The 19,101-nt window shown below is 41.8% G+C and overlaps 1 protein-coding gene across 1 annotated transcript in view; it reads right to left on the bottom strand.

The window, feature by feature from the left end:
* Positions 1 to 19,101, bottom strand: part of LRBA (LPS responsive beige-like anchor protein) — a 432,022-nt gene extending 412,921 nt beyond the window's left edge. Inside the window, 2 exon segments of the mRNA XM_068402600.1 lie at positions 18,081 to 18,554; positions 18,928 to 19,101. Coding sequence (XP_068258701.1) covers positions 18,081 to 18,314 — 234 coding nt within the window. The 5' untranslated portion in view covers positions 18,315 to 18,554; positions 18,928 to 19,101.

Raw genomic sequence — 19,101 nt, 5'->3', positions numbered from 1 at the left:
AATATATTGACAGATTATCCTGAAATATATTGACAGATTATCTCATTTTAATATGATCACTCCCACTTGCTTAAAACACAGGGAGACTAGAAGAGATGACAAGGGAAATCAGCCCTTCATAAGGACAGTTGGTTATTCTCTCAGAATGAGAACACAGCTTCAGCCTTCTAGCTGCCTGCTAGCAGCAATCCTGCTCTTACAGCAGGCTTCACAGTTGAAACAGAAGGCATTCCTTGTAGACAAGGTACAAGAAAGATGGATGCTGCTGCAATTTTATTATTTCATTCTAGTTTGTAAAGGTCGTGTTGCTGTTTATTGGAAGAGTCCTGTTCTGAGTTACAACAAATACAATTAGAGCCTTAATTCAACATCAGCCACCAAATTCAGAAAGGTACCAGCACAATTAGTTTATTGTTCTCTTTCAAAAAAAGATCAAGACTGACACTACTCTGCTTGTGACTTCTAATTAGGATAATTTTTATACCACAATATCTTTGGTGAAACAACAGGAAGACCAGTTTACTAGGACAAGAACACTAAAAAAAATAAAAAGATAATTTTCTCAAAAATCAGATTAGTCCTTGTAACACAAATGCACACAATATGAATAACTGACAGCACTTTCAACTGTTTCCTGAAAGAACAGGTTGTTTCCAAGGAAGACTAACCAGTTCCTTCCCTCAAGCTTCAAAAACTAAACTGGAAGATGAGGATCAATTCATTCACTAAATATTTCAAATTACAAAGATACTTCCGTGTTTCCACACATACAGTGAGGATGAAGAGTCCACTTCCCTAAAAAGGGCATTCTCCTTGTCTAAGCAAATTTGTCTTTTTCAATACTACTTGGAATGACAAAGAACACTGCTGAAGTAATATGAAATGAAAACAGCAGCAGAAAGCACACAGAAGCTACTATTGGCTCACAGAACCAGTGAAGCTATCAAAATTTGGCAAATTATGAAAAGGTTTTGGAATGAAACTTAAGTCAGGGTTTGAACCCTTTAAATGCCACTGGAGTTACAGAAACAAACAGCCCAGCAGACAACAGTACAAAGATAACATCCCACATATCACCAGGATCAGGCTATAACATGGTAGGCCCTACCTCCCTCTCTCTTCTCAGGAGCTGAGGCAACTGCAGAAGAAGGAAAGAGAAACATTAACAGAGGTGCACACCAGCCCATGAAGATGGCTGTATGACACCTGAATTGGATACGATTTCCCTTCTTCCTTTTAAAGGCAAAAGGAGTTCAGGCTTCACATAAAAACACAATGCAAGAAGCATAATAAGGCAGCTCTAGAGCCGGGTACTAAACAGTCTTAACTCTCCTTGATTCCCAAGTAGGAAGCATAGTATAACCTGCTGGGCTGAGAATTGGGAAGCCCAATACAATTGTCCTTCTTTTCTAGCTCCCAACTCTATATCCTAGGCGCCTGACTCCACCTAGCAGAACAACATATTCGCTGCTGCTCTGAAAGCAGCAAGAGTCTGTGTGTTAGAAGCGTTTACCTGAACAAAGGCTGAAACCGCACATGTCTCTGGGGCACAGTATCACACAGTGGCTGCAAAAAATGAGTAGAAGCTCATGGAAAATCCTTGAAGATTGCTTAAAAGGGAAGACATCAGGTAATCTTAGTGTATGAATCATTGACTCTTGAGAGCAACTTTTCAATTATTTTAACATCTTTTCTAGTTCTCATTTTAAAATCCTGAAATTACATCTTGAGGAACCAAACTGATTCTTCCTCATTTTCAGAGCTTAATCCTGAAGATTTGTAATTTGACCCAAGTGACACAGTCCAGCAGAAGTAAAAATGCCATTGACTTACATCTGGACCAATTCAGAGGGAGAAGGAAATGGACATCAACTTTCCAAATGTTTCTGCTAAATAGTCTATTTATGAACTTTGTAAAAGCTTTTGAAGCTCAAGCTTTTTATTGCCAACACAATCTACATTGTGGATTGTAAGAATAAATGATACAAAAATGCAAAGACAGAACTTCTCACTGACTTATGTTTCCATGAGAACAAAGGAGTAATTGTGAAATACCTCTTGATGGAGCAGCACAGAAAGCACAGCCCAGGAGGAAAGTATCTTCCAACAGCAGTGACTGTTGCACGCAGTTGCCTTGAGGCACTTTAGTTTGCATCACTTATCCAAAATTATCACTAGCTTCAGTTCTGCCAATTCTTTGCAGTTCTATACACGAACGCTTCCAAAGCGGGTAGCTCCTGTAGAGTAGAAGTAGCTTTTTCTAGTCCTTTGCTACTCTACGTATCCTTACAATCTTGTAGAAAAATCCAGACCTTCATTCCTCTTCCTACCAAACAAATTTAACTAAATGTGCCATATCAGTCATGACCACCTACTTGGAGCAAGACAGACATGATTCAATCTGCAGAAACTTTGTTGCACTTAACAGATGAAAAGGAAAGAGCCCAGCCTGACTCTTAGAGGCCCTGTCACGTTTACAGAATTCATAAATAACACTTTCTTCTCCTTGCTTTTACACCACCTGTCTTTGACAGGGAATCATTCAAGCAAGAGGCATGAATAGATCTCAAAGAGGAGTATGCTACTGCATAATACCAAACCAATACTTCACTGGTTCACAACACCAGAACGTGGAACTACACCATACAGAGCTCATGACTACAGCATTACACATAACAGAGCACTGCCTGAAGACAAAAAAAAACATGCTTGGGTAACTAATATTTAATTAATATAGGTGGCATACATACATTTCATTATTGTGTTTTCTTTGACACCACAGTGTCAAATTTAATCAGAGAGAGTTAGCTTGCATGCTGGTAATGGACACCAGCTCCTCTCGGCCAAACTATTAACATTTCTAAACAAAGGCATCCTGGCCTTCAAAATTCTGGATTAAGTTTGAGGTTCAGGCATCTTTTAATATAGGAATTTGCACACACAAATACTGCAACTGAGAAACCCTTTACTCTGCTTTGATCCCATCGTTATAGTGATCAATACCTGTTTTAAGAATCCATATGTACTTTCAAGCATTTTTTCCAATGCACACAGTAAGGTCACAGGCAAATAACCCCATTTAGAGGTATCCTTGATAAACAAAATTCCTAGACGGAGCTGAGAAACAGAATTCTAGCTATATCTCTAGCTTCATATATGTAAACAAAAGATCTATAGGAAATATTAAAGTTGACTCTTAAAAGTTGTGAAATTGAGTACTCAACTGGAAGAAGAATATAAATAAGCATTTAGAGCTGTTCACCTCCTTCCCCCTATACCTATCTTTAACAGGAAATTGAAGCATCAAGATCACTTCTAACTCAGTGCTACAGAAGTCAGCAGCACTGCCTGCCCGCAGAAGACATACAGTAAGTGTATTCCAAACCTGAAGAGCTATTCCACAAAATAGGTGTCACGCACGCTAGAAAATGGTCATTAAGCTTGTGTCTGACTAGTCCTATTTTCAGTAATATGCGACATTACTACATTGAAATACACGGAAACATCCTGTTCAGGATGACACCGGGCTTCCGCTACCAAAGTAGGAACTTCAAGAGGAATGAGCCATGAAATTCTCATTAAACACCACATGTCAGTTAGCACAGCTACAGGACTAATATACAGCGTCACACTACAAAGCAAACGAAAACACAGATACTAAACAATACTTGACAGAGACAGGACAAGTCAAAATCCACCAAAATAATTCTCCTTCCCCCTGCCTACAAATCTAAGTTTAACTTAAATTTCTGGCACTCTGGTGTTCTTCAAAGTGATTTTTCCCATAGAAATTATCACAGAATGGTTTGGGTTGGAAGGGACCTTAAAGATCATCTAGTTCCAACCCCCCTGCCACAGGCAGGGTCACTTTCCACTAAACCAGGTTGCTCAAAGCCTCATCCAACCTGGCCTTAAACACTACCATGGAGGGGGCAGCCACAACTTCTCTGGGTAACCCGTTCCAGTGTCTCACCACCCTCACAGTAAAGAATTTCTTCCTAATATCTAATCTAAATCTACCCTCTTTCAGTTTAAAACCATTCCCCCTCATCCTATCACTACTTGCCCTTGTAAAAAGTCCCTCTCCAGCTTTCCTGTAGGCCCCCTTCAGGTACTGGAAGGCTCCTAGAAGGTCTCCCCGGAGCCTTCTCTTCTCCAGGCTGAACAACTGCAACTGTCTCAGCCTGTCCTCCTATGGGAGGTGCTCCAGCCCCCGATCATCTTTGTGGCCCTCCTCTGGACCCACTTGAGAAGGTCCATGTCTGTCTTATGCTTGGAGCCCCAGAGCTGGACGCAGTACTCCGGGTGGGGTCTCACCAGAGCAGAGTAGAGGGACAGAATCGCCTCCCTTGACCTGCTGGTCACACTTCTTTCGATGCAGCCCAGGATGCAACTGGCTTTCTGGGCTGCGAGCGCACATTGCTGGCTCATATTCACTTCTTCATCCACCAATACCCCCAAGTCCTTCTCTGCTGGACTTATCTTAATCCACTCATCGCCCAGCCTGTACTGATACCAGGGGTTGCCCCAGCCCACGTGCATTACCTTGCACTTGGCCTTGTTGAATTTCATGATGTTCACATGGGCCCACCTCTCTAGCCTGTCAAGGTTCCTCTGGATGGCACCCCTTCCCTCTAGAGCAGCAACCATACCACTCACCTTGGTGTCGTCAGTAAACTTGCTGAGGGTGCGCTCAATCCCACTGTCCATGTCCCCGACAAAGATGTTAAATAATACTGTTCCCAATACAGACCCCTGAGGGACACCACTCATCACTGGTCTCCACCTGGACATCAAGCCATGGACCGCAACTCTTTCAGTGCATCCATCCAGTCAATTCCTTATCCACAGAGTGGTCCACCCGTCAAATCCATGTCTCTCCATTTTAGAGACAAGGATGTGTGGGACAGTATCAAATTCTTTGCACAAGTCCAGGTAGACGACGTCAGTCGCTCTTCCCTTATCCACCAATGCTGTAACCCCATTGTAGAAGGCCCCCAAATTTGTCAGGCACGATTTCACCTCCTTATTTTCCATGTGCCTTAGCATAGTTTCCAGGAGGATCTGCTCCATGATATTGCCAGGCATAGAGGTGAGGCTGACCAGCCTGTAGTTCCACAGGTCTTCCTTGTCTCCCTTTTTTAAAAATGGGGGTTATGTTTCCCCTTTTCCAGTCACTGGTAGCTTCACCAGTCTGCCACAACTTTTCTAATAAGATGGACAGTGACAGGATCATGACGTTCAGACAGTCAGGATTTTATTTGAAATGTTTGAATTTGAACCAAATAGTTGATAATCAAGTTTTACTGCAGCACAGTTACAGTGATTAAACTAAACTGTTCATTTGTGATGCTACTTTAAGATAATTTCTTTGGGAAGACTTAGGTTGCTCCTCTAAAATTTTACCTCTACCTCTATTCACAGAATCACAGAATGGTTAGTGTTGGAAGGGACCTCTGGAAATCATCTAGTCCAACCCCCTGCCAAAGTAGGTTCCCCTACAGCACATTGCACAGGGTCGTGTCCAGGCAGGTGTTGAATATCTCCAGAGAAGGAGACTCCACAACCTCCCTGGGCAGCCCATTCCAGTGCTCTGTCACCCCCAAGGTAAAGAAGTTTTTCCTCATATTCAGATGGACCTTCCCACATTTCAGTTTGTGCCCATTGCCCCTTGTCCTGTCGCTGGGCACCACTGAGAAGAGTCTGGCCCCATCCTCTTGACACCCACCCCTAAGGTATTTGTAAGCATTGATAAGATCCCCCTTCAGTCTTCTCTTCTCCAGGCTAAACAGACCCAGCTCTCTCAGCCTTTCCTCATAAGAGAGATGCTCCAGTCCTCTCATCATCTTTGTAGCCCTCCGCTGGACTCTCTCCAGTAGTTCCTTGTCTTTCTTGAACTGGGGACCCCAGAACTGGACACAGTACTCCAGGTGTGGCCTCACTAGGGTAGTGTAGAGGGGGAGGATAACCTCCCACAACCTGCTGGCCACACCTTTCCTCATGCACCCCAGGATACCATTGGCCTTCTTGGCCACAAGGGCACACTGCTGGCTCATGGTGAATTTCTTGTCCACCAGCACTCCCAAGTCCCTCTCTGCAGAGCTGCTTTCCAGCAGGTCAACCCCCAACCTGTACTGGTGCATGGGGTTATTCCTCCCTAGGTGCAGGAACTTACACTTGCCTTTGTTGAACTTCATGAGGTTCCTCTCGGCCCAGTTCTCCAGCCTGCCGAGGTCACACTGAATGGCAGCACAGCCTTCTGGTGTATCAGCCACTCCTCGCAGTTTTGTGTCATCAGCAAACTTGCTGAGGGTACACTCTGTCCCTTCATCCAGGTCATTGATGAATAAGTTGAACATGACTGAACGCAGTACTGAACCCTGGGGAACACCGCTAGCTACAGGCCTCCAAGTAGGCTCAGCACCACTGATCACAACCCTCTGAGCTCTGCCATTCAGCCAGTTTGTATGACTGGAATTGAAAGAGATCCCAACAACTTTTTGCATGTCTAATTAAAAACCCCTACAGACATATCCATCTTTAAAGTGCTAAGAACAACAGCAAAGGCATCAAGATTAAGTTAGCTCTCAAGTGAAACTTGGATCTTTTTTTTCCCCCCCAACTCCCACTTTGTTTTCCAGGCTTCTCAATTTGCCACACAAAAACAGCACTGGTGAACAGGTGAAGAGCGACTGACGTCGTCTACCTGGATTTGTGCAAAGCATTTGACACTGTCCCGCATGACATCCTTGTCTCTAAATTGGAGAGACATGGACTTGATGGATGGACCACTCAGTGGATAAGGAACTGGCTGGATGGTCGCACTCAAAGAGTTACAGTCAACGGCTCGATGTCCAAGTGGACACCAGTGACGAGTGGCGTTCCTCAGGGGTCAGTATTGGGACCGGTCCTGTTTCACATCTTTGTCAGCAACATGAATAGTGGGATTGAGCGCACCCTCAGCAAGTTTGCCAACGACACCAAGGTGTGCGGTGTGGTCGACATGCTGGAGGGAAGGGATGCCATCCAGAGGGACCTTGACAGGCTTGAGAGCTGGGCCTGTACAAACCGCATGAAGTTCATCAAGGCCAACTGCAAGGTCGTGCACGTGGGTCGGGGCAATCCCAAGCACAAATACAAGCTGGGCGGAGAATGGATTGAGAGAAATCCACTGTCTTTCAGCTCCAGATCTCTCCTGTCATATATGAGTGACTGGAGAACCTTATTTAAACACTTTAACCACAAGGTCTAAGACTTGTTTCTTTCTGTGCCTTCTCTCCATACCCATGAATCTGGCATTCTTCACTGTATATGAGCCTAGTCTTTGCAGAAGAGGTGTTAGAAATGTCCCCTTACAAGTCACTTACAATACCATCACTATGCACTCCTCACAAACGGCAATTTGAATCTGTTCCTAATAAGGACAGAAATCAGGGTGGCTTTCATTTCCTGCACAGGTAAGAATTTACTAAGGCAGCAAAATTCCCAAAGAGTAATACACATTTCACTTCAAAAGCAGTACACAGGAAGGGCACAGGTCTTTAGTGCCAGGTCTCAGATGAGTCATGGAATAAACATCTCCCCAAAGGCAATACCCCTGCCAATCAGGTGATGCATAACAACTGCAGCACACAGTGGCATTCACAGCTCCCCAGCCCACTACAGAACACAGTGAGTGTTCAGGACTCACTTTCAGGAGCACAGAAAGGACAAAGCAGTGTCCTGGGGTGATGTTAAGCAGCAGATAATCTAGCATGGCACAAGATTGGGACCTTACTTTTGCGGAAGAAACAGGCAAGAAAACAAGGCAATCTTTTCCCCATGAGCATTTACTGATTTGCATAAAGATGGGAAGCTGCTGGTACAGTTTCTGTGCCTGAGAACCCTTTTCACAGCACTTTATTGTTGAGTTGGACACCACTGCTACCTCGTTTAAATCAAGGAAATCTGAAGTGTTAAGAACATCATAGCTCCACAAGGTGACCCTTGGCTGTACATTACAAAGTGGACAGAGAACTTTTTGCAATCCCAATTGAAATACCCATTCCCAGCATCTCAGTGTTCTCCCCTTCTGTAACATCAGCAATATATTAAACATACATAGCTCCCCATCTCACATTAGGTCTTTTGAAACGCATTCTAAAAATGCAGTCACAGTTATTCAGTTTCATACCCCATACCAGACACCTAAAAGTCAGGCATTATGGCACCTAAACTATACACTGGAAGCAAATCCTACAGTATAACTAAGCTTCCATTAGAGGGGTGGGGAGGAGAGCAAAACAAAAAAAAAGCTTGCAAGTTCTTTTCAACCAAGTTCACAACCAAAACTACAGACAAATCACATGTTTAGTTTCAACAAAAACATTAGCAGGAGGCAGATGCTGACTGGACTGATAGTTTCCATTTGTTTATTTAACAGTCATGCACTGTTACCAACGTTAGTCATTTGGTTCCTATTCTCCCCCCTCAACTGCATTGTTTTAAGGCTTATCAGCAATTCTACTTCTGTATCATTGGCCATATTTTTGAACTTATGTCTATGATTCCCCATAAAGAACCTTTTGGGGGGGGGTTTTGTTGGTTTTTTTTTTTTTTTTAAGCACTCCTTGATTCCGAGGTCCACCTGAATTGTTAATAATCATGCAAAAAACAATCGTCCTTAGGAACGCAGTTTTAATCCTGGGAAGCAAAAACAGCGTAACTTAGACTTCTCTAATAATGGACTAGTAAAACTTAAAAGTTGCAGGATCTGCAAAGCCTTTATTCAGCAATTCTAGAGCAACAGGGTTTACCTTATTCTACCAAACAGCTCCCCACCCACTCCCATCCCAATCTTATTTGGAACAGCAACCAGTACAATTCCCACTCAAACCTGCACAGTTTCATAAAGGAACCAATTTGTGAGAGATTTATCAAGCAAACATTCAGCATCCTGGATGCCACAATCACATACCTCCCAGTCCACTGCAAGATGCTACTGCTTCTCTTGCTGCTCTTTTATAAGACAAATTGCTCTCCTGGTGCAGTGACCATCTTACTTGCTGCTTACTGGTGCCTCTAGCCTTTCAGCATTCCCAAAAGAGAGAATAAATAAGCTACAGGTCATCCTACGAACTGTTACCGTTTTACAGGGCTAGTCCAGTATAAAACTAGATATTTGGAGTATCTAAGTGAGGCAAATAGAACAGACTTCACTTCATTAATTTATTTCTGTAACTTCTGTCCACACCACAGAGAACAACTGCTGATGGCAAAGGGGGGGAAGCTGGGGGGTTGACAGGAACACACGTAACACACTTCCATAGAACAGATGAGTCCTAAGTGGTTACTCTGGTTTTGATATTCAGTTGCAAAGGAAAGCTAACCCAGTAGCTCTTTAACTGTTGCTTTCTTCAGTTGCACCAACAAAGTAGAACAGGTTTTTGCCTGAACAGCGGATTTCCAGCTTTTCAGTCACACCAAAAATAATCTGAATTTGCCGTACAGTCCATATGAATTTTTTTTGCTAGATGTACATAGAATGCAAAAACAACAACAGAACTACTCATATGCAGGCTGCAGCAAAGAGACTTGTAGCTCAAACTCGCAGAGCACTTTACCAGAGGCAACAGAGCACATCCTATTCCCACTAGCTATTCTCATTTAAATATCATCTCCAGGCAGCTATTAACAAGAAAATCATCCCTGGGATGTAGCTGCTCCCAGCTCCCCAGTTATTACTAGAGGAATCCAGTGCAATGGAAAGCATTAGGTTTTCTTCTCCACAAAATAGTTTCTATTTACAAACTACTTATGCCTATTTGTGAATCTTTGGAATCTAGAGCACTGTAGCAATGCAAACTCTTCACAAATTACAAGCAGCTCCCAGTATCGGCACAAAGACTGCACCGTCTCAGGAAAAGGTACAATTCCAACTCATGCAGCATTATTATTTAGCGAATTTGATTGCAGCAGCTGTACAATGATGCATCTCGATTGCTATCTGCTCTAAATATGGAACATACTGGAAACTACAGTCTCCACTGGCCACACGTGGCATTAAAAAAGCAGGTGGCAATAGTATCCTGTTTTATGCAAATTAATTAGAGCCCTCAGATTCCTGGCAAATGGCCAGAGCTCCCAGACAGACAAAGCCTGAAGGTTTCCCAGAGGAAAAAAAAAAAATGACCAAACTAGTTTTTGGACAGGCAATAATACGCTCTAGCATGATACCAAGTCTAACAGAAAAACCCAGAAGCAGTTAAAGCAGAAATGTAATCTAAATTAGGACATTAGTAATTAGGTCAAGCTAATACCAAAACCATCACGCAAATGTTATGAAGAGGCCAGCAAGGCCTCTAGGGGCTGAGGAAGACACTTGAATGGTAGAAAGTTAGCTAACTGTAATTAGTGATTATGAACAAAAACTTTCTTCCAGATTGACCCATTTAAAATAAATAGAAGTTCTTTAAAAAGATATGCATAAATTTAATCCATGCAGGACTGAATTTGACAGAAAAGATTCTTAAAGGGTTTTATACACAGAAACACTGAAGATAGCAAGTACCTATTTCACATCCAATTACTAAACTGTAGAGCTTATTTAATCTCTGCAACAGATTAAAGCTTCCGCCTTAAGGTTCATAAAGAACTTCATGACCGCATAAAGACAGAAGCTATAAATGCTTTAAGTTACCAACTTATCTAGTAAAAAAGAAAAAGTCAGAACACCATGTCAAGTGGGATACAGTTCAGAATGACTGCACATTCTCCAATAAGTGATAAAACAAATATACAGATAGTGAAAGAAACCACAGAGAAAGTCCATTTTCATCTGTCATCAGACTTGAAATCTTAACACACACACAAAAAAAAAAAATCAGACTTGATTTTCAGAAGGCTGGGACTTCTCAATAAGCTTCAGCATTTGAACGTACAATTGACTAGCCACTGAGTACTGAACACCGTACCAAACCAACACTGCCTTAAAAAAGAATTAAGCAAATACCTCCTCTGATTTTCCTCAACCTCCGGTATTCATCCAATACAGCCACTTCAAAAAAAACTTCTCTATATTCACACTCCTCTTGAATCTGCACACTTTGGTTCACCCCTCCAATAATCTCTTTCAACGGACTTGAATAATTATCTATTTTTATCACACCTTTGTAGCAACCTTGACATGCCATCCACCTATTTCCCTGATGCTTTTTGACTAATTTCATTCTATTCCCTAATCCGCAAATGCTCGTCCTGAGCCGGTCCATATGGCCACTACATTACTGTGCTGTCTGCACTACTGGGTCAGGCCAATGGTCCATCTAGCCCAGTACTGTCTGACAGAGGGGATACAAAATACTACTTAAGAGAGAGCAAAGCAACCACAATAGATACCTGACTCTCTCTCCTTTGTTACAGGACACCAACTAGAAAAACCTGTCATTGAACTGATACGTTCCCCTCTAAAGGGAAATTCTAAAGTATGCTATGAACACATTTTAAACAGGCTTACTTGTAGAACAGACTGCTAATTAGAAATTATCTACCAAATATTGCATTATTAAGACATGACATATGTAAATGCTTGGTTCAGCCTTGTTTTTTTAGCTTTACTTTAGGTTTGTACAGAGCCTACTAATGGCAGTACAGATGCCAACACTTCTGGAAAACACAGAGCACTCATCATTCACAGGCTTTCAGAGACACCTGAAACTTCAGATTGGTCATGAGAAGCTATAAAAATTGGCCAGTTAGAGGAAGAGGGAGAAAAACTGAACATTCTCCTGTGTGGTCTTAAGATTTTGTCCTCAATATTTTGTCGTCCTACAGTGTGTTTGAAGTTTCAGTCACAGAAGTGAGTTGATACCACAGAAAGTACAAAGCGGCTGCCCCTTCAGAGTCTAGACAATTTTCTTCTAAATCATCAGCATGTCTAATTCAAGACTGCCATTACCATCTCACTTACAACATTCCATGCCTTTCTCAACTAATCACCAAATTTCCCCAAATTCCTAAACTCGCTATGCAAGGTGATATTTCCACTAACTACAATGCAATGCCCAAGTTGTGTCAATACCTGACATGGCTTCAATAGTAAGTGTACCCATAACTACTCAGGATACATTCTAACAAGATGGAGGTCTGTAATTCTTATTTTAAGTGAAGGATAAGTAACTCCCATTACTCAACAACTTTAAACTAGGTAAAGGCTATTGAAAGACATCCCTCAGTCTCATTTAGTCAGCTAAACTTACCAAAATCATCTTTTACTGTTACCAGATCCCAAATTAGATTTCTTCAAAACCATGAAGATGACTTGGAATCATGGAGTCTAAATTTATTCATCAAACTGGGCACAAGCCTCCCTCTATGAAGGGGCCAGCAAGAAGTATGTCTGCATCTGATGTATTTTATAAAAAGGACATTGAGACAGATTTGGAAGCATTACAGATCTTTTGCTGAATTCCACTCACTCACCAAGAGTAAAACCACGCATAATCACCAAGACAGCTGACTGTCCAACTTACTATGATTTTTTTTAAAAAAACCTACAAGCTTGACCCAGCTAAAGCCACAGACTTACCTATCATCTATACTGTAAATGGACAGAAGTGACTGAACTAGGATAACTGTAGCCAGAGGTTTACTTACTGGGAACTTACTAAGAAAGACTGCATATATTAAGAAACACACAATATTCAGTGATGCTCTAGAAACTATTTGGTTACTCTCACTTGTTATCAGCATTGATAAGTTTATATAGAAAATAAATCCTAGCATTCTCTAAAAACATACAGTAAGGTAATAAAAACAATGCATTGTTATGAGGACATTTATGGAGCATTTTTATTACTGTAATACATTTAATTCTATCCACATTAGCTTTGGGGGTTATGTACAAGAAGATACATGCAAAAAAAGTCTGTGACCAGATATGAAAAAAGGGGAATTTCTGCTTCATAAAAATCCACTGTGCCAGTGTTTCAGAAGCATTCATACCAAATTAGAAACCTGTTGTATCAGCAGGCGATGCCTCTAGCTTTCAATACGAATAATGATAAAAGAGTTTATAGTGCAGAAACCATGGCAATGGAGACACGATGAAAAGAACAGAGGGCACATGAGCAGAAGGCAAACAAGTGGCAGTCCTGACATTTATCTCATACTTGTTCTATAAAACAAGCCAAGTGGGGTTGGGGAAGAAGGTTACTTTTGAAAGAAGAAACAAAGAAAATAAACAGTAAGAATTTTTTAAAGTTATGTTGATTTTTGTCTGTGGTTTTAGTAAAGTCTGGCAGAAGTGAGAGAGGTGACAAAGTTTTTAAAGTAATTTTAGTCTTTGCTCCTCAGATGCTGTTATTTTTCCTCCAAAGGTGATAAAAACAAAGATTTCTCTCTCATTTGCACTTCATCACTAGGGGACTCTTGGTGAGGACCTCATAATCCATGAACAGAATCAGAAACAACAGCACATTCTCCTCACCAAAGAGACAGAACACTAAAAAAAAGTCCCTGCAACACAGACTGAGGAAAAAGAAACAGAACTGAAACAAATAACCGAACCTATATTATAGTCAAGAGAACAGTTAGAAGTGCTAAAGCTTTTTAAAACAAAATTGGCTTAGAGCAAGGCATGACATTTCTTTAGAGAAGAGCAGAAAGTCTAGAAAATCTGTTGTCTCTCTATACACTGGTCGACTTGAGACCTGAGTAACTTCTGGGATGAAGTCCCCAAACTGAATTACACAAACACCACAGAGAAAGACAACAGTTGTACAGTCATCTGCTTGAAGCATAGCAGAATTTTGCCAGCATATCCATTTCCCACTGCAAGCCTAATAATGCAGCATAGTTACCCCTGCACATACAGCATTCATTATGAACAACACACTTGTCAGTGAGAGCCCTTTATTTACTGAAAGACAAAGATACTCAGTGACCTAAGTTTTATATATAAACAAGAAACTTGCAATAATTTGGAAACAAGACAACACTGACATATGGTACAAGACAAGCCCTTTTAAAATGGAGTAGACCAGAAACTCCACCCAGAATTTTAATCTAGAAAAGATTTTGCAGGACCTCCTGTATTTCCAATGCAAGTTGTATAGCGTTCAGAACAGAATTCTTTCTCTACACCTGAAAACTTCAGATCCTAAAAATCTTCTTTGACACTAGTAGCACAGTACTGTAACTAATTTTATTTATATACAGATATGTTTTTAAGTTTTGCCATTTGGTGAATTATTTCTACTACTCTATCTAAAGTTTCTTCATTAGTAGGAGGTCAACTTGTCTTTCTGTTTTGCTATGAAAAACACACAGCTATTTTAAGTTAGTAACAGATCCCACACTAAGCAATTTATTTTTCCATTCTATCATCTTCTCCTACCAGGAGGTTTTTTATTTTAATAAATTGAAGGAGTTACTGCTGCCCAAAGTCAATTAAAAATATAATTCACAATGCATGAGCAATATATACCCATAGTTTACCTTACTGTCTGTCAGAAACGTCACAGAACAGATTAATACCTGAACAAGAATGTGCTTTCAAAGTTTTTCACAGAATAAAAAGCTTCTTTAAAGCCAGTGTTTTCCTTCTCAATTTTAAGAAGTGCTGAAATACACAAAGCCATATCAAACATGGGCTGAAAAACTAGGTTCTCTGAGAACACTGACCAAAACAAAGCAGATCATAGAATGGTTTGGGTTGGAAGGGACCTTAAAGATTATCTAGTTCCAACCCCCCTGCCACAGGCAGGGACACCTTTCCACTAGACCACATTGCTCATCCAACCTGGCCTTGAACACTGCCAGGGAGGGGACATCAATTTGATCAATTTTTTTGATCAATTTGTTAAAATTTTGATCAATTTGATCAATGTGAATATTTCTAAGAGCAGAATTTCCAAAGACAATAAAATGAGGCTACTAGGTTTTTGATGCATGCTAGACGTGAGCTCACTAAGCACTCTGTTATACTGCTGGACAGAGAAAATGTTATAGGTGGTTCTCAGATCCAAGATTTAACACTGATGGACTGAACAAGTTATTTGCCCAAGTAATCAGGTCTACAGAAGCTTAAATTTCTTTAATAAGCAGTAGGTCAGTTACCGTGCACTTTAGATTTTTGACCTCCTGAGTCTTTCACGTATAAAGCAAGACCCCCTCTTAAATCCTTAAAGATGAGGAATATCAAGACAGCACTTTGGGCTTCCCTTGACTCTCCATCACAAAGAAATTCACCATAACCTCCATATGCTACAGTAAGCTTGAAAAGCATAATTAAGAACAATACCTTTGCTCAAGAATAAAAATTAGGTCAGCTAGCCTCCCCTTTTTAAAAATAAACTCTTCACATTTGAGGGTGGTTATGCTATGAAGAATAAGTATGTAAAAACACCTTTCGACACAGATTTGCCCAGCCCTCCTTCCACTCTGGTATAAAGATGTCTCATTTTAGTGCTCAAAAAAATCCCCCAAATACCGTATGCCTCCTCCTTTCAAAGTAGGAGCAGCAAGCTAGCTGATTTCTGCTAACGCCGCTGAGGTAGTGCAGTTATGAGTCACCAAACTGAATGAAACCCAATAGGAGGGGATATGTTTGGCTTAACCCCATTAGTAACAACAGATCACAGCATAATTTTCATACCGCCAAACTGAACCTGCACACACATGAGTAAACTTGCTCTGAAAGCTACTGGGAAACAAACTACCAGAAAAGCCACAGCTAAGAATCACTTTCGCATATAAAAGTTAAATCTTTTCTGCATACATGCACAGAAAAGTAAGTACACCATTGCTAATCAATACTTCACATGCCTTAAATTCTGATCAGCGTGATTTCAGAGGTATTAATTGACAAAACGAAGCGGTCACAGCAGAGGCAGAACTCGATGACGGATGGATGAATATTGCTTGGTAGGGAGATCTCACATCCCAGAAAGCTATCTTAAAAAGTCAGCTTAACAGTTTTTACAAAATAAGAAAAAAGACAGAAAACAGATGCTTTCTGTAACAAAATCTATGAGTTTGTTGGCTGGTTTGATTTTTTTTTAAGTATTCCAGTTTTAATGAAACCACAGAACATCAAGACATCTCCTTCCAAATTAGTCACCAGTAGTTGATATGTTTTCCCAGGACTCAGAGAAATCAACGGACCTACTTTTTTTTTTATATTGCCCAAAAATTTGTATTTTGTTCTCACATAATCCAGGTAAAGTGTCCTTACTACCCAACTATTGGTTGTTTCATGACAGCCATCAACTGACTACTTCAGCTCTGATAAAATAACATCGTGCAGGAGCATGAACTTCAGCCTCCCACATCATAGGCAGGTGTGCTGCAACGGTTGGAGAATCTTCTCAGAGAGGTCAGGGATGTTGTTTCACTTGCAGAAAAAGTGAAAACACAGTTTCAAAAATTTCCAGGGCCAGAAACTCTTCTACTGAAGATCCAGGAGGATGCAGTCCACAGGTCAAATTCTCCAGACCTCTTAAATCTAAAATTAAGGATTCTCTGAATCAAGCTGAATTTTTCGTTCCTCTCTCATCCAAAATGGAGCAGAAAATTAATCCCAGGATCAAGGAGCTTTTATATTTTTAACTATTCTGCTGAACCTCTTTCCACTGCTGCCATAAAATACACCTCCAGTACACCACTCAAAAGACCATGCTAGAAACAAAGTAAAATTTAACACGCTCATGAACAATTTCCCCTCACACAAGTGTCCTAAATCGTAAACTATTTAACAGAATTTCCTTTTGAACCTCATGTCCATATATCTAAGCACTGGGTTTTGTCAAGGACAATTGTCAAGGGGACTCTAAGTAACTCAAATCACTTTCTCATTCTTGAAGCATCCATGAAACCTCTGATCTGCACTTCATTTTTGCCAGCACTGCAATTCCTCTGTACTAAGACTTTCATCCAAACAATTTAGAGCATTACGTTGTTAATACAAAAATATTCAAAGAATAAACATTTATCATAACCCAAGAAGATAACATTAAAAAACATTAAACAGGCACAACACACATACATATTTAGTGACCATTAAAACCTGCACATAGCAAAGAACACTACTAACAAAATAACCAAAATCCAAATAGCATTTAAAAAACAGTATGCCTTTTGTGTCAACTTTCCTTGTTACGGAGCTTTATACTACTACACGCTCTCACTTCCTGGTTTGTCAGAAACCACAATGTTTTAAAGTCAAAGGTGCTCACTAAAAGGAAGAAGGAGGAACGATGAGTATTTTTAGAGATGTTTTGAGACCTTTGATAATAGCAGAGTATCTTGGTAAACTTAAAGACAGATTTTCTCCTAACGTTTAGTATCCTTCAGGAAGTAAACATTAACAACGAGCCTAATTGTTTTAAATGTGGCCCAAGAAGTTCAACAGTATATATTATGTTTGCAGTTTCGACATGAAAAGTTGTCTCCTCAATTTTTAAGTGAGATCTGGTATGAAGCATTAAATACATTCACACTGTATTCAAAAAATAGCAGCTGACTACCTAACGCATTAATAAAAAAAGGACATTGAAACCACGTTCTACTCTTCTCAATAAGAAGAGTAAGTAAAGCATTTGAATAAACTGCTCCCTGACACCCCACCCCCTGTAGACAGAACGTGAAAGTTCTGCCTACTTCCAAAGCAAATGGGAAGCAAAAAGGGAGATAAACATCTTCATGGGAAAAGTTGTTTTGGCTTAAAACAACAACGTGTGTGTTTTGATGACAGTTTGAGTTACTAAATCAACATTTAACTTTCTTGTTGAGTACACCTGTTGAATGTTTAAACATAACAATACACTTCTCAGCTCTAAATAAAGCAACAATTTCTCTGAGGCAAACTAAGGAGGATGCTGTTTAGAGCTGTTTTGAGTTTAAATGTATATATAGAGGCTCACATGCTTTATTTTCAGCTTTTGTGATCTGTAAGTAAGAAGAACCTAGCTGAAATCTAGTATGGTGAAAGTGTAAACCTGTAAAAAAACTACTGACAGAAAAATAACATCAAAAAAGCATGGGATTCTTCTGCACACATATGCTGTTCTTTTCACTCATGCCCCAAAAGGCCATCAACTTACCAGATTAAACACAGTTTCGACTATGTCTCTGTTGGACACTTCACCAACTTCCACCAGTCCTGTCAGCACAGCAAATTTCATCTTGATACCTCGGATGGGGACTCCTGGATTCAAAGGCTGCAGCACACTTCCCCCTTCAGCAACATTTCCTTCTCTTCCCGCTCCTCCTCCGCTACCTCCTCCTCCTCCTCCATCGTCACCTGTTGGCTGAACTTGTTTGTCTTCACTCGCCATGGCTAGTTCACTTCAGGTTACAACTTGAAACGCCAGCAGCAGGCTCGTCGCTCCGGAAAGGAGTGACTTGGGCTCCCGGCGGCCCACTCCGCCGCTTCGGCTCCGGCTCCTGAGGAAACCCGCGTCCGGCGGGGGAAGGAGGCAGGCAGGCAGGGAGGACGCGCCCTCGGAGTCCCAGCTCTCTCCTCAGCAGGAGGCGTCTGTCAGCAGTTCTCTGCCCTAAGGCAGGTATTTACAGCCCTGAAGGACATCCCGAGATATTTTTCAAGTCGCGAAGAGCCAGGCGCTCCCCACACGCCCCAGGGTCCCACCTCCAGCCAGCGGCCCCCGGCCCCTGCCCCGCGCCGGGTAGGCGGCAAGGGCCGCGGCAGGAGCGCTCACGCCTCTCCCCGCGGAAGCCCTGGCTCCCCCGCAGACCCGCCGCACGGTGAGAGCCACGCTCCCAACACGCTCGTGAGGGGTTTAATTTTTTATTTTTTAAGGGAATACGCCCCTCCTTCCCGCCCGGCTCCTTGTCTGCCGCGTCTCCGGGCTCCTGCCCTTGTATTGCCGCTGCCCCGGCTGCCGCCGCGGACAGGTGCAGCGACCCGCCGCCGAGCAAGTTCGCACTCACCGCTCGCTGCCCGGCGCCGCCGCGGAGGGGGCGCGGGTTGCCCTGACGCCCGGCTCCGGGGCCGGGAGGCGGCTGCTCTGCCCCGGTTGCGGAGGGCGGGCTGCACAGCGCCGGCTGCTCCTCTCTCCGAAGGCGCCTGAAGTTTCAGCCGTTGCCGCTTCACGCCGCGGTCTC

This window comes from Nyctibius grandis, chromosome 6 (genome assembly GCF_013368605.1).
Source record: "Nyctibius grandis isolate bNycGra1 chromosome 6, bNycGra1.pri, whole genome shotgun sequence".
Lineage (NCBI taxonomy): Eukaryota > Metazoa > Chordata > Aves > Nyctibiiformes > Nyctibiidae > Nyctibius > Nyctibius grandis.
This window is presented reverse-complemented; position numbering and strand designations above follow the sequence as displayed.